This window comes from Coffea arabica, chromosome 7c (genome assembly GCF_036785885.1).
Source record: "Coffea arabica cultivar ET-39 chromosome 7c, Coffea Arabica ET-39 HiFi, whole genome shotgun sequence".
Classification (NCBI taxonomy): domain Eukaryota; kingdom Viridiplantae; phylum Streptophyta; class Magnoliopsida; order Gentianales; family Rubiaceae; genus Coffea; species Coffea arabica.
In genome coordinates, this window is record NC_092322.1 from 3,363,284 (window position 1) to 3,382,549 (window position 19,266).

The following is a 19,266-nucleotide window of genomic DNA, read 5'->3' on the forward strand; positions in this document are numbered from 1 at the left end:
AGTTGAGCATAAAATCATTTAGGAAGTAATTGTGACGAATGAAAATTCCCTTTTTTGGATTATTATTTTGGTACAGTTGTTTCAGATTTCAGTAGGTTCTCAAGTACACGAGGCTTCCCTGAATCGATGTACGGAAAATAAAAAATTCCTTGGGAGCTAGGAACAAAGATTTCTTAGAGCCGGTTGAATTGTTTTTTTTTTTTTTGGAGCTTTTATAAAAAAAATATACCGTAGTGATTTGATGTGTGTAAAGTAAAATGATGATTGAAAAATGTATTCACAAAAAATTAAGCACTTAAACTTAACGAGTTCAGATTTTAACAAATTTAGATGTGTTTGATAATAAAAAATATATTATTTTAATTAATTAAGTGATACTTAACTTAATTTTCTAGGCAATTTTTTTTTTTTTTAAAAAAATGATAACCTATTAACTTACTATCATTTAATGCAAAACATTAAATTAAAGTAGGACTTGGTCACTACTTACTACAGTACTGCTAGCACATCAGGTTTCGATTTCCCGCAGCGTTAAATTATCGATTCTCCTATGGCATGAGAAACAGAAGAGTAATCCGCAACCATCATGATAATTGAATGAGTGTAGTTCAGAGTACTTGGTTGGACGTACGGGACCTTGGCTTCCGCCATAGGAATATAGGATAGGATGATGTTTTTGCTATTTATGCATGGGTTTTGTGGCTGCATGAAACGTAACATGGACGCATACAGCTGTAAAGGCCGAATGCTATGATGGATAATACTCCCGTCTACCAGGCCCCCCAACCCAACGTCAAATGATTCAAATCATCAAACCAGCCTCCTCCCGTCATCCTCGAAGTTGCAACGATTTGGAATATTAGTCTTAGTCTTAGAAGATAACCGCGTAGATGGTCTATTTCAAAGTCCCAATAAATTGAATTACTAATTGCTAGGATTCTATCTCATTTTATTTGTCTCCTCTCATCCGTCGTATTCGATGGAACCAGAGATTCAGCAACACCAGCAGCTGTACTGTGTTAGTGATAAACTAGTACGCATCTGTAATCTGAGTAACAGTAAAAGAGCGTCTGTACCCGTTTGGAATTTGTCTTCCCATCCCATCGATTATTGCTACTTGTCCGGCCGGCAATAGGTTAACGTCCAAACCAATGCTCCTAGCCCTAAGGATAATTATATGCTCGTTCCGGCAGATTCTCATTCAGGTGGCGTAAGTTGCAAAGCCAAGCATACAGTAGTACTGTGATGATAAAAGAGGAAGAAGCCCAGCCACCGGCGTCCGGCAATCTTCATCGCGCGAGTAACGTCTGAAAATTAGAATGTGTTTGGATTGCATTTTCCGTCATTTTTCATGGAAAAATTACTGTAGCGATTTGATATATGTGAGGGAAAAAGGTGATAGGGAAATGTGATTACGGAAAACGATAATATTTTCCGACGGAAACAAGCAATCCAAACAAGACCTTAGACTTTCATTCATTGCTAGCTCAACCAAACTAAAAATTTCTAGCTAGTCAGTGTGCTTAGTAGTAATGAGTGTGTTTGGACAGCCAATTATTTGGCCAAATATATTTGCTGACATCACCATTACAATTTCCAATACACTTTTTTATCTTCCCAATTACCTTTTTATCTCACATACATCACATCACAAAAAGTGCTACAGTAAAAATATTTCAAATAACTTACCATCCAAATATATTCTTTCAAGCAATTATTCCGGAGCGAATTCGAACTGTAGATCTGCAGATGTCAAGTGGAGTATTATTATAAGTTGTCATGTACATCCAAGAGCAAAATTGTTTGTAGTTAGTTTTACAACCCGAAGAAGAAAGACAACAACCTACACTTATTTTTTTCTTTTTTTTTTTTTTGCTTGTTTTGAAATGGACAACCTGCTACTAAAAAGGCAAAATTCGATTCTAAAGTTTCTAATTGCTAACCCCATATCGCCTCGCCTCACCCTCAACCAAATAAGTATTTACAAAAAAATAATAATCATAATAAAAAAATTGAATATCCCTGCATTTTCCAAAATCCCCCTCTACTCGGGTATCGCACTTAATATCGCCGTGTATTTCCTTCTCCTCCCACCACCGTCGCCTCCTTTCCTCCCTCTTCTCAACCCATCGTCCCCATAATCTCCCACCTTTCTCGACCGATAATCCTGGCAAGACACCTCCAAGGTCCTCTTCTTCCGACATCCGCATTTCTCGCCACCGCTAGTGCCCAGCGCAGAGCTGGCCTTGACGGCCAATGCCGCCATCTCTTCCGGGAGAAGCCGGTGCTTCAGCCGGTTCAAAGGCAAGGCAAAATAGAGCTGACCCGGTTGAAGCACCTCGTCATCGCTTATGGCCGAAACGACATCGCCAAATTCCATCTCGTCGGAGTTGCATATGAAACAGGCGGGATTCGTCTGTAGCACGCAAGAAACCTTAACCGGGTAGGAGAATTCTTGAAGCCTTCCGTCGTGCAGTATTAACTTGGCAGTAGCCACATTCGTGGACTCGCAAGAACTGCATATGCCCATCACGATTTTAGGAGCTTATTATCACTAAAATATAACTCTGGATTCAAAAATGGTGAATCGCCTTTTTTTCAGCAGAACGCGTTTTACGGGTATTTTGATGGGTGCATGAGAAAAAGTACCAGTAGTATTTTTAGGCGGCCGGAGACAGCTGGGGAGGAGAGTACTTTTTGGGGGCCGTATTATATATAGGTGGTGGGAATTGATGATTGTATCGTGAAATGGACCAGGAGGCCACGTCAGAATTGTCATCTAGTGAGTAGGAGCAAATAGAAAAAGGATTTCTTTTGTCGGGTTGTGAGATCAGTGGGGCGGGATGCCAACCTGGAAACGTAAGGGTGCCAGGTTGTATTACTCATCATCTACTGTGTCCTTCAGCACTGACCCACGTTTTACGATGAAAGTAACCTTTTCAGGAACTCCTTTTTAGTAGGTTTTTTTTTTTTTTTGGATTTACGGCAGTAGTAGTAATAATTAGCAGTAAAGTAAGAGGCTGGATTTTAACCATATCCCATCCCATCCAGGGTTTGTTATTTTTGGAGAAAAGCTCAGTGTCATACTAGATTTAGCACAGATTATACTTTGATGACCCGGATTTCGGCTATAAGACCCGTTTAAAGTACGGGTAACATTAGAGAATCGGGTATTGTCTTGGCAAACTTTGATTACGGCCGTTATAAATGGCATGTAAACAATTAGACGATACACAAATCTAGGCTAACTTGTGGAATCAAGGCGAATATACGTATATATACTTGAGATCAAGCTCCATTAATCATTCGCAATTTTTTTTTTATACTAGTTGCACGGTAACTAGGATTAAAAATTGACTTGTACCTCAAACATAAATAAATAAATAAAGGGGGTTGAAAGTTGACATCACGTAGGCAGGTCAATGTTTGGGGGTCCGGTGAATAGTTCACGTGAAGTGGGGTGATGGGAGGGTTAATGGTGGGACTGCGACACCTAACAACCACCAGATTTTCTTGAACAGCGTATCCTGCTTTTTACGCACAAACAATCGACTGCCGCTGGTAGCACTAGTGGTTGTGCTTTTCTCGAGGGTTCTGTTATTATTGACCGATTGCAAGGCGAACCTTAGGTGCAACATTCCTTTCGGCGGATAATGGAACTGCTGCCGTCCGTCCAACGTACCCAGGAAGAATAAAAGGAAAAAAGATGTATGCGGTGCTTGCTTTCTTTGTGCAATAGAGTTCAAGATACGGAAAAGGAAAAAAGAATAAAATACGGTGGGGTTAAATCCCGTACAGTAGTATAAGTTACAACCAAAAAGAATGAACCGAATGTCAATGCGATTTGAAAGAGCTAAACTTGGTGAGTGAATTAATTAGCAGTGGTAGAAGGGGAAATTTGATTGGCCATCGCATGTACCATAATTTTCAATTATCATTTTATCTCGTATACATTAAATCATTGAATCCTGAATGGTATATTTTTTAATAGAAACTCAAAAAAGTAGTAATTCAAACCGGAGTGGTACCATAGGACACTAAACGGTGTTCATAAAGGCCCGTAGCTATCTTCTTCTCCTTTTTTTTTTTTACTACAAATTTAACATTTGTATAATTTACTCCAGCATAATCTAAGAAGAGGTTAAAGCGGACGGCACAGTTACGGGCCAAGAGCCCAATAGACTGTTGGCTGCCCCTGGCCATCTACGATTATTCAAATTCGAAATTGAGGGGAGGGTTGAAAGAGACGTGGCAAGCTGGTTGAGTCCAAGCGGGGAAACACCTCACCACATGGATCGGATGTGGTGGGTCTGAACGTTTGTGATCTGTTCCTGTTCCTTTCGGACTCCCGTAGAGGCCTTTTTTATTATCTACCTCGAATGCCAGTGGATATACATATACATGTATACAGCTTATACGAGGAACTATTCTTCCTGGTCAGCGTTCGTGAGTAGTGCCAACATGGTAGTAGTAGTAGTATTTCGTTTTCTTTTTGATTCATTAACTGTCGGACCAACTGCCATCGGCTTGCATCTATTAACCATGTTCTATCAATCTGCAATGTTATAGAAGAAACCGAAACCGAGACCAAACACAACTCAACAGACGAAGAGTGAAAGCAATCGGGCTCAACAGCTGTTCATTGTACGATACGGCATTTTCTCTACATTTCTAATACGACTGCTTTTTTTTTTTTTTTCTTCCTTACAAATTGGAGCCTTTCGAGGTACCTGTACATTTGGAGAGGTCCATGATGAATGTATATATACATTTGGTGAAATGTCTGAGCAACAAAATCCCCCTTACTTAGTATAGGACTTCTAATTTCTACGAGATGGCATCCATACGTACCAGTATATCATATAGTAGTCATTAAATGGAAGCCAAAAGCCAAAGATTGAAGAGAGACGAAGCTAACGACAAAAACCAAGACAAAAATGCCATAGCAGCAGATAACTGATACCGGCCACATATTTTTGCACTGCAGAATGAGCCGCCAGAAACCATCAATAGGTCTGTTACACCAGCGGACGAACAGGATGCAGCTAACGATAAAAAACATAGTACCTGTGGGAAACAATTCCGCATATCTTCTTCAGTAGCTCAATCAATGAACCAAAAAAAAAAAAAGAGTAAAGAAATGGAAGAAAGCAACATACCCAATCCCCCATCACAACAATTGACATTATTCCTGGTTGACGAGAAGGCCGTTTAACGAATACAGAGAATGCATCCACCATTGCCAATGTTAGACTCCAAGGAATCACTAAACCCATGATTGTTACCAAGAAACTGAAAATTAAAAAAACAACAATGAAACTGAAAGCCCACTCAGTCTTAGACGACTCTGCATTGCAACATTCACACTCAGATACTCTTCAACTTTAGACAATTTTATGCCGCAAGGAGAGGACAAGCCTAAAACTGGAAATCATCTTTGCAGTCGACTACTAAAAAAGAGCTGCTTTATTATTGCAGGCAATTGCAAATCCAAATAGCAGGAACACAGTAGTACTACTTGTTTGCATTTCTAGATCAAATTATGAGTGACTTGTTCAAACAATGCCCAGCAAACAAGCTAGAAGCCTTTCTTTTACATTTTTATTTCTGTTCAGGTGCTGTTTCTCTAGGAAGAAACTCTGTGTGCTTCAGAAAATTTGAAGTTCAATACTTTTCTGGCATTCAGTCAGACTCAGACTGCAATCTAAAATTCATGGTCAAACTGACTTTGAGCAATGCACTAGCTGAAGGAAAAGCAAAAAACAGCAGTAAGCAGCATTTTTCCCATAAACAAGTCAAACCCTAAGAGAAACATTTAAAAACACGAACAAAGGGGAAGCTGAAGATCACAGGAATGGCCCTCACTAGTCCTCAATTTAGAATTGTGACAAACAACCAAATTGCATGCCCGTGCACCACCAACTTCTCCCTGAAGTAAACACTGGGCACTTGAAACTAACGTCCTATTAAAATGTAACTTGTCCAGTAATTACTGATAGCCCTGTTCAGTTCAACCAACGGTTCACCTCACCATTGGAAAAGGGATAATGGTATATTGATTCACAATTAAATGACATAGATGCAATCGAACTTCTAAGAACACACTCATGAGATAACCCCGAAACTCCTTCAGATTTTCCACTTCTACACAACAATGTGATTGAGAATAATCATCTGGGCCAAAATCATGCAGTAAATATGTTAGAGCACTCACTGGCACCCAACTCTGCGCAGCCACTACTCCCTGATGCACTGATTAGAATAGTCAGATACCCGACTCATTAGACAAGTTAACATTTGTGTCGTCCCCCTGACAAGTTAACAAAAATTTGATTCTATTGATATCGTGTAAAGTTTTACCAGCCAATGACATATCTTGCAGCATCTAGAAACAGTGAATTGACTAAAAATCTTTAATTATGTCAAGCGCAAACAACTGTTAGTCTCAATGTTTGAATAATCAAAAAGTTAAAGCCTCTGCCTTGAGACTCTTCAACCGGGATGTCGAGCTGATGACTTTTGAATCTAGAGACTATTGCAAATGAATTGCGTGAAAACCACTAATAACTTCCACGAAAACTTGTTGAAACTAATGGCATTAATTTAATCTCATACAAAAGATGGATCGAAGGAACCAAAATTCTAGCTAACTACTTGTGCCTATTCCAACAGTTTCACCACCAAAGGGTCACCCATGCAATGCATCATTCCACGGTCCTCTCTAGTTCCCCCTCTATTCTTCTTCTTCTTCTTCTTCTTTGGGGCGGTCTTTGAAAGATTAAACAGAGGGTTGGTTGGTGGGGTTGAGTGCTTTGTATTTGGCTAGAATTAGTAGTATTCTGACTTCTCGGGGGAGGGGTCCCGTGAGTTGTCAAACCTGAAGTGTCAGACAGAATTCCCTAGTCTACCCAACATAAAACCGAAAAAACAAAAATGCTTAATCATCACCACCAGAATCCAGTCTTTTTCCAAAGCTACAAATTGCAATTCACTCTGAATTATGATAATCAAAAGCATAGACATCGACGCAGAGACATCCAAAAAGATCTCCAATTACACATGATCACTGAGAATCCCGAACTTTAATTCATCAAACAACAATTGGCCGGGAAATAAAAGAGAAATGAGGAAAAAATGGTGAGAAAATAACTAAACACTCGATCAAGAGGAAAGGGGAGAAATGAAAACAAAATTAAACAAGAAGAGAAGATGGGGGATATGGAAATCCAGTAAAAGAAAGAGTGAGAAATACCAGAAGGCAGTGTAGCTGTAGAACTCGACATCCAAACACATGAAAAGCAGAGAAGCAATAGAGAAGATGGCCTGTCCTAATCTCAAAGCCAAGCTGGCACTCGTCCCTAAGGCCCCCGGCAATTCATCCATATGATCCCCAGCAATATTTGATTTGTCAAAACCATGACTGAATTCTCCGCATGGACATGGGAGCCTTGCACCTTTATGTCGAATACGCAAACCGTAAAAACACACTACTGGTACAATTTGGCTTCACAAATGAGTTCCGACAACAAACTACTGAAATATTTTCACATGCGGGAGGGAGGGCTTTCGTTTTCTTGAATTGGATAGCTTGACGGGACAAATTAGTTGTTCTGTCGGAAAGAAAAGGAAAGAAATGGTGGTGATCAGCGTTTACGGAGGAGAAGGGAGATGACGTGGACACAATTGGTGGAAGGACTCTTCTCACTCTGTGAGTCTCTCTCTCTCTCTGGTTTTTCTTTTTCTTTTTCTTTTTAATATATAAATATATATATATATTGCTTCTTCAATTTCCTTCTTTCGACCCTACATTACAAATGGATGCCGCTTACCGCCGTAACTAATTTAGTACAATTGTAATAAAAGAATTTTAATATGCTAAGAATAAATACTTCTGTGTCAATTTAAATACTCCCGAGAGAGCAGAATTTGTAAATATTTTTAATTTTCATAAAGTTCAAGGGCCGAGCCACGCGCGAAAATTGACATCCAGAGGCTCCGGAGCTTTGACAAGTCATAAGTGAGTGGCACCGACGACGTAGCTGGAAACCTTTGGCCTGTGTTGCCAATTAGACTCGACTTTTCTTTTCTTTTCTTTTCTTTTCTGTGTGGAAGAATTTGATGCTTTTATTGAGCAGTAGCTCGAAATTAAAACACACCGGGAGTGCAGTGAGTGGGAGACGGATGGTGGATTATTTCCTTCAAATCAAATCAAATCAATCTGGCATGCCGATGCGCGTCGTCATGTTTTCTGGTCTAAAAAATTAATTAAAGCCTAAATTAGATTGTTGAAAAGTCCCCGCCCCCACGCCACCACCAAATAATCCTCTTTCCTTTTTTTTTCTCTTTGTGTCTAATTCTTTATCTATGATGAGAGAGAGAGAGAGAGTTACGTGTAATTTGGGGGGTGAGTATTAGTTTTGGCATTAACGACGTTATCTGAATTGTTTAGTATTTTGGAGAACCGAGAGACAGAGAGAGAGAGACGGAATCCAGTGAGATCCGGCTATCTGCGGCTGCGACGTCGCGGGAGCATTCTTTACTCCTCAACCGAAGCTTTTCTTTGGGGGTTATAACACTTTGCCTCCCCGAACTTTAAATAAATATACTTTGCCCTCTCTATTGACTAGTCAAATGCTAATGATTAATTATCCATCCAAAAATGTAATAAAATGACGTTAATGCTCTTACATAAAAGTTCTCGAATAATACCATACTTTTTAATCGGAATATAAAACATTTTATTAGAAAAAACACAAAGTCGTATGATTTAAAAATTTAAAAAAAAATAAAAGATTGTATTAAACCAAAGAATTGAAAAATTGTATTGTGGAGAAAAAAATTTTATATCACATTCATACCTTACTTTGTATTATATTTGCATTCTACATTAAAAAAATTGAAAATTCTCTAATACATTTTCAATACATTTTTATTTTTAATCATATTTTTATCTCATATAAAACACATAAAAAAGTGGTACAATAAAAATATATAAGCAAATAATTTTCATTCCAAATGCACTAAATAACTTTTTTTCATTTAAAATAAGTATTGCTATTGGCGTTGAGATAAATACATTGAGTTGGTTAGACTTCTTTCTGTGAATTATCTAATTCATTTTAACACTAAAAGATCGAAATACATGGTGTAATTGTGTTTAGATGCATTTAGCAACTATTAAAGAAATATGTATTTATTATGTTATACTCCCTCCCTTTTTTTATAACTGACGTTTAAGGTTTTGCACACCAATTAAGAAAAGTTTTTCATTGTTTAAATCTATACACTACTTTCCTTTTGTACTCTCATTAATTATCCAATTCACCCATGTTTTCTTTCACTAGAGTATTAAATGGTGCTGTTTTACTAGGCCAAAAGCAATGCAAACTAACTCTCACCAATTATGAAAAGAGAGATAAAAGGGTAAAATTGTGAAAAAATAATTAATGCTGCATGGGGATAATGAAACGACATATAAAAGTACTTAAGAGCAAATTTCTTAAACGTCAATTATAAAAAAAAAGGAGGGAGTAATTATTATGTGCGTTTAAGGATTAGCCAATGATATTTTGATCATGAAAAAATATAACTTCATCTTAATCTTGTCAAAAAGTTGACCATAAGGGATAAAGTGTATATATTTGAGGTTGAAGGGGCAAAGCGTTACAAGGGTCCAAGTTTACGGGAGCAAAGTGTAAATAGTCCAAGGAGACGATACTTTTATCAGCTTCTATTACATTTGGTTTTCTCTATCATATCCAAATAAATACTGGCTCTGTTTCTATTATTCAGTATTTGAAACACAAAGCTTTTATTGCAATTCTTTCTATTCCATGTCCTTATCCTGCATTTGTACCTTCATTTTTACTGAGCTCTACCTACCTAATTAACGAGTTAATCCCTAACTCTTTGATCATATATGTGACAAATAATTTAGTACTCCATCATATATATGCAAGACTTTTACAAATTGCGGAGGAGAGTTTTGTTCCTAAAATTCCCCCCGGGGGGAGAGGAGGGGGGGGGGGGGGCGGTGGTCAGCCTTATGCATTTAGCACAAAGTGCTACGCTGCAAAGAGAAAAAGGCAAATAATTCCAGGGACGTGCTACAAAACGTGGCTAGCTTTCTTTTGCCTGTTGTATTAATTCATATTCCCACTCGCTCGTATTTTCGCTTTATCAGCACCCACCCAACAAACTTTTGATTCTTAAGACTAATTCATTCAAGTCTTGATGCGTATATCAAAATCTGAAAATTGGTGTTCACCTATTCATTCAAGTCCATCATATCAAACAAAGCTTACAGAAGTTGCCATAGTTATAGAGGTCGTATCTTTAAAATCTCAAGAAATAATTCTTTTTTTCTTCACGAGAGCCGTAAAGTAAGTAAGAGTTATGTTTGTAACTTTCGAATTACCACTAGAATCCGTTTCTAGTTTGAAAACTACACATTACACAACAATCCCCCAAAACTCATTTCGTACGCAAATGTTTGCTCAGGTTTTCCTAATTAATGAGCTACTCCCCAGCAGTTTGATCAGTAGTATTATGCAAGACTTTTACAAATTACACGGAGGAGGAGTGTCGTTTGTACAATTGCACTGACAAGCTTGCCATCGCTATTGACATGCTTGTTCTGACGTTTGATTCAGTTTCATTACTGTTCAGTCGAAATTCCATACAAACTTGGTTAAATTTCCTTTACTGTTGTCATCTCCCTAGCATTCTGGAAATCTATCAATTCTAACATGTAACATCTCGCAGCAGAGTTGAACTTGAAACCCCCCCTCCCCCCTCTTTTTTTTTTACCGGAAAGAAACATCATCATAATATACAAGCAGGATAACTGTCTCCATGTTTCTATGGTGGGTTTTTTGGGGGAATGTTCAGTGGGATATGGATTACCTTAAAAGTGTTACAGCAAAACTCAATACGAAGAAATGAGTACATTAATTGATGCTAAAGGCCCTCTCTATCATTCAAGTTGAGCATACCATATTCCTTGGATTTTTACTTCCTTGGGGGCCTTTGATCCCAAGTCAGTGTCAGATGGCTGAACGCTCTCAAACACTCCAATCACTTCTCCAGTTTCAGGCTTGCTCTTGGTTACGCTCAAGGTGATCTTCCCTGATGAAGATGAAACGTTCTTGATGTTTTCCTTCACAAGTTCCTCCTCGTCTCCTCTGCCTCCAGCAGGCAATGCAACTGCACTGTCATAACCGGTAGATCCACCCCTGCCCTTTGGGTCAAGGAAGGATGAACCTCTGTATGATGGCACGAGAAATTCACCGCTAAAGCTCTCTGGTTTGCCTGAAGCAACTAGCTGTTTGATGGTGAAGAGGAATGGCACGCGCTCACCCCCGGGAAGCTGAACTGTAACTGCAGCATAGTCGATTCCATCCTTTTCAACAAATTTTATTGTTCCATCAGTATTTACTTCAAAGGGTCCTTCAATCTCATCAAGGGTGTAGGTTAGGCGGGTCATGAGCTTGGTCTTTTGGAACTCTGGGGGTGAATTCTTGTTAGGACCCTCAGCCTTCACAGTGAAGGAAGTGGGCTCCAAGCACAACTTTTTGGCATCGTATTTGCCGGGCTTGAAGGCAAATTTGTCAACACCGCCATCAATGGTTGGGCACTGATTTGCAGTTCCAGTCCCCTTTACTTCGAGGTATGTCTTGCTCTGGATTTCATCATAGGTAAGCCTTTTTGGCACTCCCTCAGCGTTTGCTCCCTAATGACCCATCAGTAAGTCACATTTTTCGAGTTAGTCATGCTACTAGAATAGATGGCTCCCAAAATAATTGTAAGAAGAAAAAAGGGATGTCCTCAATCACACACAGTATAGATGACAACATTCCGGAAATGAATTCTGCAAATTTAGAATTTTACAGACCAGTCTTAACGAGATTGCACTCTTAAGTGTCAGTTCTTCACGACTTCCTTTTGTTTTATCTTTTGCAGTTTCATTTAAACCTTCGGTCACTCCAATGCATTCAACAAAATTGTATAAATATATCAAGCTGCAAAAACATCTTGTCACTATCCACCCTATTCTTATAGCTGAGCTAGCCATGTAAGCAGTCCCCCCTAAAACCAGGGACAAGGATTTTCTCTTGCACATCACAAACATACATGCTACATGTCCTACGCTATTTCTTCTAGTTATTTGTGGTTATTAATATTATCTTCTCATCCAGAGACAAACGTGGTCTTTGCTTTTCCAGGTAGTGTCTGATATAACATCCATTCTGTTCTGAATCTAGCTGTACAAACAATTTGTGTGAAAGGCTGAAATTCAGATAGGGAAAGTGCTTCTGATTAGGATGATATGAATGGTTTCATTTGTCCAATTTACACACTTCAAATGCTTATGAGTGTCTTAACACAAAAATATGGAGATGGTAGCAGTGATCACTAGTATTAATTTTCAGAATCTTGTCAAGCAACATTCTGCAAATCCTCCTATAGCTACCCTAATTTCAACTTCTTGTCAGTACATGCATGCTATACTAAGGACATCTGACTCTATTGAACAATTGTTAGCATCTCAATACACTCCTGCTATTGTTAATTCACGATCACAGTCGGTTATACTTACAAATGATGTTACAGATTAAAATGGAATCGTGGTAAATTTTATCAAGGCTACCTACCGAGACAACGAGGGCAGAAGTGGCCAGAGCGAAGCCAGCAACCTTAGCTGCATCAGTGCACTTCTGAGCCAAATCCTTGAGGTCAGCTTGAAGAGAGCAAGTTAGCCTCGCCGAAGATTGTTCGACTCCGAAAGCCTTGCTAAGGTTTGGAGAAGATCTCAGCAGGACGTTGTTTCGGGGTGCAACACCAACCTTGGCAGGTTGCATGAGGGTAGCGGCTGCTTGTAGTGAGGCTGCCATTGCCTTCTCTCTCTGTTCTTGATGATTACTCTGCTCCTATCCTATGCCCCCTGAATCGCCCTTACAAAGTAAGCAATAGGAAATGATCTGTGTCGGAGCAGAAGTACAAAAATATTTTGGTGGCTTTGCTGTGAGTAAGATAAGAGATAGGATAAGGTCTTGTTTCATTGGTTACTCTGATCTAATGTTACTGGATTTATGACTTGCCACCTGGCAAACCTGGTGTATTGGATAAAGATACTAACTCCTGCAATCAGGCTAGACGTTGAATGACAGCCACGTTTTTGTTTGATTTCTATAGCCAAAATCAAAAGGAGAAGAAATGCAACAACGAGAAAACAAAGCGAAAATCCTTCCCACATCGCTAGGATGTGGGTTCTTCAACCTGTGCTTAAGGTCCTCAGGGGACCTCTCCAATTATCAATTGGCTGGATGTGGTCTCCCTGTGAGTTGAAATTATTTGGGTGTGTGTGGGTTAATTTCGCTTCGGAAAAAACAAACACCGGTTGAGTGCTTGTCCGTGAGCTGGGGGGGGAGGGGCTTCCTTCCCACCTCGCTAGGATGTGGGTTCTTCAACCTGTGCTTAAGGTCCTCAAGGGACCTCTCCAGTTACCAATTGGCTGGATGTGGTCTCCCTGTGGGTCCCCCTTAGGTAGCCGTTAGGTCTTCCTGCGTTGATTTAATCAAATCTATATATCTATTAATTTTTAATACACAAGTTTTTTTAGCCTCCCCCTCTTTTGTACATTAGGATAGAAAATATTATACAATTATTATCATTATCAAAAATAAAGAGAAAAATTTTGTTGGTTTTCCAAAATAAAATTAAGAAAAAAAAATCTTGTTATTCACTTTTTCGTAGTGGAGGAATTTGGGCATGGACGCCTGGGAGCCGGAAAGGTGAAGGTCAGATTGTATTTGGCTGGGGAAAAAAATCTCATCTAATTCTATATATATTATGCTTTTTGGTGTTTTCATCTATATTAAAGAATTATAATTCTTATTGAAAGTCAGAAAACGGACAGGAGAGCAAGTAAGCTGCATAGGGTAAACAACTTATTAAAGAAATGATTTCTTATCGAAAATCACAAAATAGTCAGGAGAGAAAGTAAGATATATAGGGCAAAAAAGAGAGAGAGAGAGAGAGAGAGGAGAAAAGTGAAATACTATATGATAGGGTAAACAAAAAGATGACAATGGCCCATGCAGGTCTCGAACCTGCGACCTTCGCGTTATTAGCACGACGCTCTAACCAACTGAGCTAATAGGCCATGCGATGTGATTAATCAAATTTATTATTCTAGTTTCCGTTTGCCATTAATCCATCGCCACACCTCAAAACCAAGACAGAAACATACTGAATAACAAAACATTAATTTATAATTTGAGACACTTTTCTCCTTCTAAGCATCATGATACCAAAAACGTATGCTATAACACATGATTCCTATATTTTCAAATGCGTTAATGTCCAACATTACTATTACCTATACTTCAAATTTATTACTATAAACGATCAGCAAGCCTCATTTAGACAATCTATATCTATATAAATTTGAGAAGGGATTTTTAGCAACAAGCCTCCACATATTTTCCCACTACCAATTCTATTTTTCTAGCATTTCACTTTTAATTTAATTTATAAAATATATTTCTCTTAACTTCCACATCTACTCCTTACATTTGAAATTGTTGGTTACTTTTTAAAATCATTTCATTTGAAACTGTTGGTTAACGTGCATGATATCATATTGGAATTTCAACCTATCACGTCTTCAATTGCCTTGTGTTATTAATGATTATACTTCAATTAAAACTTCCATAAGACTATAACAAGAGATAACAAATATAACACCCTTTCATGCTTTCTTTTTAATTTAAATAAGTAAAATTATTTACACTCCATTTTGTTATTCACACTTCAATAATCATTTTGATCATATAGTTTTCATTAATTAGATTATATGATAAAATAAATGGTGGAATTGCAAATAATAAAATTTTGAGTGCAAATAACATTTTTCTAAGTAAGGAGTGGCTTCCACGCCTTTCTAATTTAAATAAGTAAGAAGTGGCTCCACTTATATAGGAAATTGGTTTGAAGTTTATTAGTGGAGGGTAAATAAAGAGAAAACATTGCCAAACTTAGTAAAAGTAAAAAAGAAACGATAATACTTTATCTTTTAACTTATTAATGCTAAGTAAAAGAGCAAAATTAAATAGAAAACAAAAAAGAAGGATTTAAAAAATCAAGAATGGTACCATTCATGAAATCACTAAATAAAAAACAAAGTAGTGCTGGCCTTTTAACTTGGAAATTTTTTTTAAATATTCATTTTTGATAAAAATAATGATAATAACAACACCAATTCTACCAAAAAATTTTAAAAAATAACATTATAGATAAAGAGAAAAATATAGAACATTCGACTCTAAAATACTACTTAATTTGTTTATATTTGGCCCAAATTTGATCCTGATTAGATTTGAATAAGAGTGCAAAACCTAAACACTAAGGATAACTTTTGGTATCATTAATTATTTTATGTATTCTTATTGTTGTCTTCATATGTAAATATGTATTTTATATATTAAATATATATACATATACATATTGATTGTAGTACTTGAGGATATTATAGATATTATCAGTTTTCATTTTCATTTTTAGATATTAATAATTGCAACCATTGCAATCAATTTTTAAATTTATATTTTCATTATGATAGATAAAGTTAAATATATTGGATCGCAGGGATATGAATTTAGAGATTGGGTATGTGGGGAGAAGGGAGGGAAAAAAATGGTGAGGAGTTGAAAAGTGGCGAGAAAGGTTGAAGAAAAAATGTGGGTTACAAGGATGGGCGGAAAAAGGAGAGAAGAAAAAAGGGGATTGTCGCGATATGACCAAAAAAAAAAAAAAACAACAGAGAGAGTGGTACCATGATAGAAAATACGAAAGTCAAGGAGGCATCTCATGACTAGCCGGCGGATAAGAAAAGAGGGAAATGATGGTGATTTTTAATAATTTTGAGAACTCTAAAAACATATATTATAGAGATTTCTTTTAATATACGTTAAAATTTATGAAAAATGCTAATCTAAATACAGTCAACAATCTTAGCGATACAAGATAGGAGAAAGATTTTTTTTTTCTAAAAATGGAAGAAAATAAATTGGTTATAATTTTTTTATATTATAAGTTTTGATATATGGGTATAACATAAGATGTTTTGTTAGGTACTGCTAAATTGATTTTTTTAAAGAAAACTCTTTTTACCTTACCACCCAACCTAACCATCTCCTTAAATGTGTTAACAATTCATCTATCATGTAAATCATTATAAATTAAAATTTTTTCAATATGTCAAGCATACACTTCTTTAAAATTTTTAGTCTATATATATATATATATATTATTCTGTACCACAATATATAAAGATATACAATATTATTTTGATTTGAAATATAATCCCGTGCATAGCACGGGTCAAAATACTAGTTCTATAAACATAAGAACATGAAACAATGTTGGGAAGTTCTCTAGGTAGTTAATTTATGGCAAATCAAACTACTAAAAAGGAGATTGTAAAATATGAGCCACTTTCCATTTCTTGCTTCGCGTGAACTTCCAATTTATTTGAGTCGATTAATAGCAAGTACTGTGATTTCCCAATACACATAAAGCTTGGAACTCGCACTGCATACATTATATACATGTATATATATATGTCCTCTAAACCTAAAAACTTATTTACTGTACTGTACCGTATTTCATAGCAAAGCATTGTTGTGATAATTCATGATGTCCAGTGGAATTGATCAACCGCAGTGGTTGACCCCCGTTCTCCAATCCGTAACGTTCTACAATGATTGTAGAATATCAGGTCATTCTCGGAAGGTAATCTACTGCATAACTTGTATGGATGGACCTATTTGCGACAAGTGCGAATGTCTTTCTCACAAGGGTCACGAAACCATACGAGTAAGAAGATTCTATTCTTCTTTACACTCAAATATTTTCTTCTTCTTAATGTGATTTGTACCGAGTTACCTTAATAATGTTGTTTTTATTATAGGTTTTTAAAGCATCGTATGGAGTGTCCATCCGAGCTAATCATATAAGGAGATATATGGATGTTTCTGGCATACAGCCCTTTTTAATTAACTCCCACCAAATTTTCTTCCTACATTCGAGAGGAAAAAGCATGCTCCAAAACTGCTCCAAGTGTGCGATATGCAAAGGACACGTTAGAGGATCACAATATAAATTTTGTTCGATTGCCTGCAAAGTGAGGATTATTTTGGAAATATGCCGTTGTTTGTTTTAAATATGCTATACACAAACATTTTATTTGTTTCTTTGCAGGTTGGATTTGGGGTTGAACCCATCAACCTTGATCCTGTTGATCAAGCTTCAGAAAAGCCTTCAATTGATCGGCGGCCTTCAAATGGCAACATAAAGCCTTCAATCGGAGCTGAACCCACTAATCCTGATCCTGTTGATCAACCTTCAGAAAGCATCATAATAAAGCCTTCAGTTGATCAACCTTCAATAATACCCTCAAATGGTACGAAAGAAGGCGAAGTCTCCACCAGTAGAAGGAAAAGGAGAAGAAAAGGGACACCTCATAAATCTCCCCTGAAGTAGTTGGTTGAATTGTGGTCACTACAGCTAATCCTTTATATTTGCTTGGTTTGTTAATCCTTTTATAGTTAACAACAATCGTTTTGTTCTGGTTATTATCTGATGATTTATTTCTTCTAGTGAAGCACTAATTACGAGCTTGTTAAATTGTCCAGCTCTAAATCCATCAGTTGTTCTAAGTGATCATCTCATGCAGCATGTACGTTTTAGCACTTAGAGTTGCCCAATTCCGCATGCACTGTTTAGAATAGTCAGAGAGATTCCCAACTCTTTAGACAAGTCAACAATAAAATATTTGTTCCCGGAGATGCCCAAACTCTTTAGACAAGCCACTGGTTTATTTTCCATGCGAAGAATGATATTGATGCACTGGTTTCACCCTTCTTAATTTTTCGAAGAGGGTAGCCGGATATTGACTCAGGATCTAATTCACAACCCGAAGTGAGGTGAGTCATTCATTCTCTTTGATCATAAGACACACTAGTACGCCTGAAATCATTCTTACTATATGATATGAGCTCCAGTAATCATTCATCTCAGCAATAACTGAATTATTTATTAAAAAATCCATAATAATAAGGATAATAATTGCCTGATCAGGGCTCCAATTATCACCCACCACCTATTGGGACTTAAAAAAATATAGCATTCATAGAAGAGCACAAAAAAAAAAAAAAAGGAGAGAATGTGGCTCAAAAGTGCTTGAAAAATAATCATGGCTACCACGCTGCTATTCTGTTCGTATGAATGAATAACAGGAAGGGGTTCCTCATTGTTTAACAGAGTTTTTCTCATCATTGCCACATTATTTTCCCCATCATTTATCAGAGGACTCAATGTGTAGCAGCAAACTAACGAGTGAAGCCAAGAATTGAGGATGAGCAGGAATTCATTCATTCGTTCAATCATTTGAATATTCAGAACAAAATATTGCAATTATCATTCCTGACTTCAAATAGTGCTGCTTAACTAAAGCAGAACAATATACTTCGGTATTGGGGGGAAGATATTAAAAATGTTGAGGAGAAAATGAAGAAAAATAGAATAATAAACAAAAAAGGAGTTTCTCTCAGACAAATGCCTCGATTTGTCGTCACGATTGTAAACGAATGGATTTTCGATCAGACTCGTCATCTGAAAAATCTTCATCACTGAGAAACACCCGAAAAAGATCATCGAAAAACGAAAGAAGAAGCCAAAAAAATATATATATACTATACTAAAAGAATACCGAGCGATGATTGACTCAGTTATTAGTTCGAACTGGAAATGATTGGGGAGAGTACAGAAGTACTTACGAGCTAGTGAGGAACGGCATTAGCAGAACAAAAACTAGGGAGTTGGGAATTGGGAATTGGTGGGGGCAACGCAGCTGTATTTATTCACATTTGGGCGGAGACTCGGCAGTCTTCTGATTGCTAGGGTTAGGGTTGAGAAGAGCTCCGCGGATTTCATTGAAAAGGCTCGTGCGCCACCAAGCATGACTTGAAGGATCTTCACTCTGCACAGCACTGGCCTGCTTTTGAGCGGTCACATAAAATTTCAAAGTTTTGGGCTTCTATTCTTGCTTATTAAGGGCCAAGGCCCACACATCCTGTCTACAAAAACGTTCCTCTCGGCTTGTATGCTCGCCACGTTTTCCTTTTGAGTCTGAGAGATTGTTTAAAATTAGAAAAAGCTCTCTAAAATATTTGTTTCATACGAGAATTCAGGGAGATGCCGACG

At 37.4% G+C, this 19,266-nt stretch overlaps 3 protein-coding genes, 1 long non-coding RNA gene and 2 other non-coding genes across 6 annotated transcripts; all 6 read right to left on the bottom strand.

The window, feature by feature from the left end:
- Window positions 1-2,044: 2,044 nt before the first annotated feature.
- Window positions 2,045-2,530, bottom strand: LOC140010292 (uncharacterized). The gene has a single exon (XM_072056851.1). It carries the CDS (start codon window positions 2,528-2,530, stop codon window positions 2,045-2,047), a length of 486 nt encoding a protein of 161 aa, XP_071912952.1.
- A 2,078-nt stretch (window positions 2,531-4,608) lies between these two features.
- On the bottom strand, window positions 4,609-7,821 carry LOC140010799 (CASP-like protein 5C1). Its single transcript, XM_072058353.1, has 3 exons — window positions 7,253-7,821; window positions 5,160-5,292; window positions 4,609-5,067 (listed from the first exon to the last, which is right to left on the bottom strand). The coding sequence occupies exons 1-3, from the start codon at window positions 7,381-7,383 to the stop codon at window positions 4,873-4,875; spliced, it is 459 nt and encodes a 152-aa protein (XP_071914454.1). The 5' UTR covers window positions 7,384-7,821; the 3' UTR covers window positions 4,609-4,872.
- Window positions 7,822-10,827: 3,006 nt separating this feature from the next.
- On the bottom strand, window positions 10,828-13,024 carry LOC140010383 (oxygen-evolving enhancer protein 1, chloroplastic-like). Its single transcript, XM_072057189.1, has 2 exons — window positions 12,654-13,024; window positions 10,828-11,731 (listed from the first exon to the last, which is right to left on the bottom strand). Exons 1-2 carry the CDS (start codon window positions 12,891-12,893, stop codon window positions 10,976-10,978), a joined length of 996 nt encoding a protein of 331 aa, XP_071913290.1. The 5' UTR covers window positions 12,894-13,024; the 3' UTR covers window positions 10,828-10,975.
- A 1,066-nt stretch (window positions 13,025-14,090) lies between these two features.
- TRNAI-AAU (transfer RNA isoleucine (anticodon AAU)) lies at window positions 14,091-14,164 on the bottom strand. Its single transcript has one exon. It is a non-coding gene; the product is annotated as a tRNA-Ile (tRNA).
- A 4,248-nt stretch (window positions 14,165-18,412) lies between these two features.
- On the bottom strand, window positions 18,413-19,088 carry LOC140010180 (uncharacterized). Its single transcript, XR_011817443.1, has 2 exons — window positions 18,840-19,088; window positions 18,413-18,692 (listed from the first exon to the last, which is right to left on the bottom strand). It is a non-coding gene; the product is annotated as an uncharacterized lncRNA (long non-coding RNA).
- Window positions 18,606-18,698, bottom strand: LOC140010821 (small nucleolar RNA SNOR75). The gene has a single exon (XR_011817984.1). It is a non-coding gene; the product is annotated as a small nucleolar RNA SNOR75 (small nucleolar RNA).
- Window positions 19,089-19,266: the final 178 nt, after the last annotated feature.

What these genes read in the sequence shown, in the direction of transcription:
- LOC140010292 (XM_072056851.1), bottom strand. Translation starts at nt 2,530, where the DNA reads ATGGGCATATGCAGTTCTTGCGAGTCCACGAATGTGGCTACTGCCAAG.
- LOC140010799 (XM_072058353.1), bottom strand. Translation starts at nt 7,383, where the DNA reads ATGGATGAATTGCCGGGGGCCTTAGGGACGAGTGCCAGCTTGGCTTTG. An exon ending in TACAGCTACACTGCCTTCTG is followed by an intron (nt 5,293 to 7,252) that starts GTATTTCTCACT and finishes TTTAATTTTCAG; the next exon opens with TTTCTTGGTAACAATCATGG. An exon ending in TTGTTGTGATGGGGGATTGG is followed by an intron (nt 5,068 to 5,159) that starts GTATGTTGCTTT and finishes TGTTTCCCACAG; the next exon opens with GTACTATGTTTTTTATCGTT.
- LOC140010383 (XM_072057189.1), bottom strand. Translation starts at nt 12,893, where the DNA reads ATGGCAGCCTCACTACAAGCAGCCGCTACCCTCATGCAACCTGCCAAG. An exon ending in CTTCTGCCCTCGTTGTCTCG is followed by an intron (nt 11,732 to 12,653) that starts GTAGGTAGCCTT and finishes ATGGGTCATTAG; the next exon opens with GGAGCAAACGCTGAGGGAGT.